Source organism: Stenella coeruleoalba (assembly GCF_951394435.1).
Source record: "Stenella coeruleoalba genome assembly, chromosome: 8".
In the NCBI taxonomy this organism is placed as follows: domain Eukaryota; kingdom Metazoa; phylum Chordata; class Mammalia; order Artiodactyla; family Delphinidae; genus Stenella; species Stenella coeruleoalba.
This window is the reverse complement of record NC_137154.1, coordinates 2,205,007-2,208,257: the sequence shown is the minus strand read 5'-3', so window position 1 is coordinate 2,208,257 and position 3,251 is coordinate 2,205,007. Positions and strand designations below refer to the sequence as shown.

The 3,251-nt window shown below is 67.2% G+C and overlaps 1 protein-coding gene across 1 annotated transcript; it reads left to right on the top strand.

Annotated features, from left to right (window-relative positions):
• The first annotated feature begins 279 nt into the window (after positions 1–279).
• Positions 280–2,165, top strand: CDKN1C (cyclin dependent kinase inhibitor 1C). Its single transcript, XM_079928773.1, has 4 exons — positions 280–416; positions 597–1,246; positions 1,772–1,908; positions 2,004–2,165. The coding sequence occupies exons 2-3, from the start codon at positions 607–609 to the stop codon at positions 1,903–1,905; spliced, it is 774 nt and encodes a 257-aa protein (XP_079784899.1). The 5' UTR covers positions 280–416; positions 597–606; the 3' UTR covers positions 1,906–1,908; positions 2,004–2,165.
• Positions 2,166–3,251: the final 1,086 nt, after the last annotated feature.

The window sequence follows — 3,251 nt, the reverse complement described above, 5'->3', positions numbered from 1 at the left end:
CGCGCACCGCCCCCTCCCCCGCCGCTGCGCGCGCCCCGCGCCCCGCCAATCGGCCCTCGCGCCCCGCCCCGCCCTCGGGTGGGTGTGTGCGCAGGGCCAATGGGCGGCGGGCGGGGGCCGGACCGCCGGAGGGGCGGGGGCAGCGCGGCGCCGGCCAATCGCCGCGGTGTTGTTGAAACTGAAAATACTACATTATGCTAATAGCAGCGCGGCCCGTGCGCGGGGGGGTGGGACCCTCGCGTATAAAGGGGCGCGCGAGGACTGGGCGTTCCACAGGCCAAGTGCTCTGCGCTCGGTGGGTGCCAGCCAGGCCAGGGCTAGCCGAGCGAGCGAGGACAGGCACCCGAGGGGGCGCGGCCGCCGGCCGGACGACACAGCGAGCGAGACTCAGGAGCAGTCCACGGCCCGACAGCCAGGTAGCCGCCGCGCCGCCCTCCCAGCGCGTCCCTTTGCAAATGCAGACTCCGGCGCGCGGGGTCTCACTTGCGCCCGGCCTCCGCCCTCCTTTCCTCTCTTCCTCCTCCTCCTCCTCTCCTCTCCTCTCCCGCCGCCCGGCCCGCGCAGCCCCCGGAAAAGTCCGATGCGTATCTCCGCAGCGCGTCGGCAATGGAGCGCCTGGTCGCCCGCCGCACCTTTCCCCTGTTCGCGCGCACCAGCGCTTGCCGCAGCCTCTTCGGGCCCGTGGACCACGAGGAGCTCAGCCGCGAGCTGCAGATGCGCCTAGCCGAGCTGAGCGCCGAGGACCAGCGTCGCTGGGACTACAACTTCCAGCAGGACGTGCCACTGCGGGGCCCCGGGCGCCTGCAGTGGACCGAGGTGGACAGCGACTCCGTGCCCGCCTTCTACCGCGAGACGGTGCAGGTGGGGCGCTGTCGCCTGCTCCTGGCGCCTCGTCCCCGCCCGGACGGCGCGGGCGATAGCCCGCCCTCCGGGCCGCCGGCCGATGAGTCCCTCGACGGCCTCGGGGAGGCGCCGGCGTCGCCGTCCAGCGGCCCGTCCGTAGCGCCTGCCCCGGCCCCGGCCCCGGCGCCGCAGGAGAGCTCTGAGCCGGAGGCGGTCCCGCCGCCGCGCAGCCAGGAGCCCCTGGCCGAGCCGCCGCACTCAGGGATTTCGGGGCGCCCCGCGCCGGGCACTGCCGCCACTGCCACCAACACCAACGCCGCCGCCGCCACTGCCGCCGCCGCTGCCACCACTGCCGCCGCCGGAGGCGCCGCGATCAAGAAGCTGTCCGGGCCTCTCATCTCCGGTGAGTCCCGCGCGGCCCCGCCCCGGCCCGGCCCGGCCCTGCTTTGTCCGGCCGGCCGGGCTCCCAGGCCCTCGGGGGCCTCTCTTGGTCCCCGCCTCCTCCGTGGCGTTAAAGGGCCCGCAGCGCGCGGGGCGAGGCAGCGCCCGCACCCCGTCCCCGCCCTGTTGTTGTGCTCCGGAGAGGTTCGCGCGGGAGGGTTGGGAGGGCGCGCTCTGGCCCCCTCCGAGCGCGATCCTCGCCCGGGCCACTGGAGACCCTCTTCGGGCGCGGCCCGGCGCGGCGATCGCGGCGCGGAGGGGGTTAAGCGCGGCGGTAGCCCCGGGGGGCTTGGCCGCGGGACAAGGGGAAATGCTTACACAGCACATTGCGCGGCGACGTAAACAAAGCTGACCCGCCGCGGACCTCGGCGCGGGCGGGGACGGCGCCCCCCCACCGGCCGCCCAGCCGCCCGCGCCTCCTCCCGGCACCCTCTTGGGCTCCCCGGCCGGCCCCGCCCTGACCGGCCGCGCGCGCTGTGGCCCGCAGATTTCTTCGCCAAGCGCAAGAGACCCGCGCCCGAAGCCAAGGCGTCGAACGAGGTTCCCGCGGGATGCGCCGCGCCCGGCGCCGCTCCAGCCGTCGGCTCGGCTGAGCAAACCCCGCGCAAGCGGCTGCGATGAGAGGTGAGCGCGGCAGACGGGGCGGGCGGGGAGGGGCGTCCCGCGGGGTCCCGGCGGCCAGTCTGTCGCCGCTCGCTCACCGCACCTCTCTCCCGCAGCCTCGCGCCCAACGAGCCCCGAGGGAGCCCGCTGGGCAGCGGACAGGAGAGGAGCGCTGGGCCTCGGCTGGGACCGTCCATGTAGCAGCAACCGGCGGCAGCTGCCACGGAGCAGCGTTCGGTTTTGTGTTTAAAGTTTGAAAACTGTGCAATGTATTAATAACGTCTTTTATATCTAAATGTATTCTGCACGAGGAGTACACTGGTCCCAAGGTGTAAAGCTTTAAGAGTCATTTATATAAAATGTTTAATCTCTGCTGAAACTCAGTGCAAAAAAATGAAAAAAGAAAAAAAAAAAGGAAAAAAGGAAAAAAACATGTATATTTGTACAAAAAGTTTTTAAAGTTATACTAACTTATATTTTCTATTTATGTCGAGGCGTGGGCCGCTCTGCCACGCGCTAGCTCGGTTATTGGTTATGCCAAAGGCACCTCACTCGCATCTGGTTATCGACAAATGTAAATTTATTTTTTATAGCGGACTCTGGGGGGAGGGGGTCGCTCACAAGCTGTAGCTGCCGTACAAGCCCATCTAGCTTGCAGTCTCTTCGCGCTTTCGCTGTCTCTTTTTACTATTATGATTATTTTAAACTTGAAGACAAATCTGTTAAAAGAAAAAAAAAAAAGAAAAAAAAAAGAAAAAAAAAAAAGGTTCCTGAGCCGTCTGCACCACTGCCCCGGCTCCTCGTCCGCCGGGTTCTAAATAAAGAGGCCGAATAATGCTGCAGCTCAGCTCCGTGTGTGCTTGTACCGCCTCCAGCTTTCCCCTCCGGCGCCCCCAAATGTTAGGGAGTTAGAACCCGGGGGCAGCCCTAAAGGGAGGGAGGGGGGCTTTCTCCTGGCAGGGCTGGCCCACGCCCACCTGCTCCAGGGCCCTAATTTAGGGATGAGCGGCCCCGCCCTCGCTCTGCATTTATCACATGCGCACACGCGCACACACACACACACACACACGTGTGCAGGGCTGTACACGGAGACCAGGGCTCACTGTTTCCCAGGCTCCAAGGAGACCACCCCAGCTGCCCTGGGCCGAGCCCCAATGGGACTCAGGTGGGCACCTGCGGGGACTGGGCCGGTCGCAGGCCCGGAGAGGGCGAACCTGAGCCTGAAATTCTTCAGGCCCCGCCCAAGGTGGACCCCAACGGCTCCAAAGTCCTCCGCTTCGTGGGCCCCGGTGTCCCCCAGGGTGGGGCCGCAGGACCGCAGATGTGTTCTGGCCTCTTCTCTCGCCCACGGTGGGGGAGGGGCA

What these genes read in the sequence shown, in the direction of transcription:
- CDKN1C (XM_079928773.1), top strand. Translation starts at nt 607, where the DNA reads ATGGAGCGCCTGGTCGCCCGCCGCACCTTTCCCCTGTTCGCGCGCACC. An exon ending in GTCCGGGCCTCTCATCTCCG is followed by an intron (nt 1,247 to 1,771) that starts GTGAGTCCCGCG and finishes TGTGGCCCGCAG; the next exon opens with ATTTCTTCGCCAAGCGCAAG.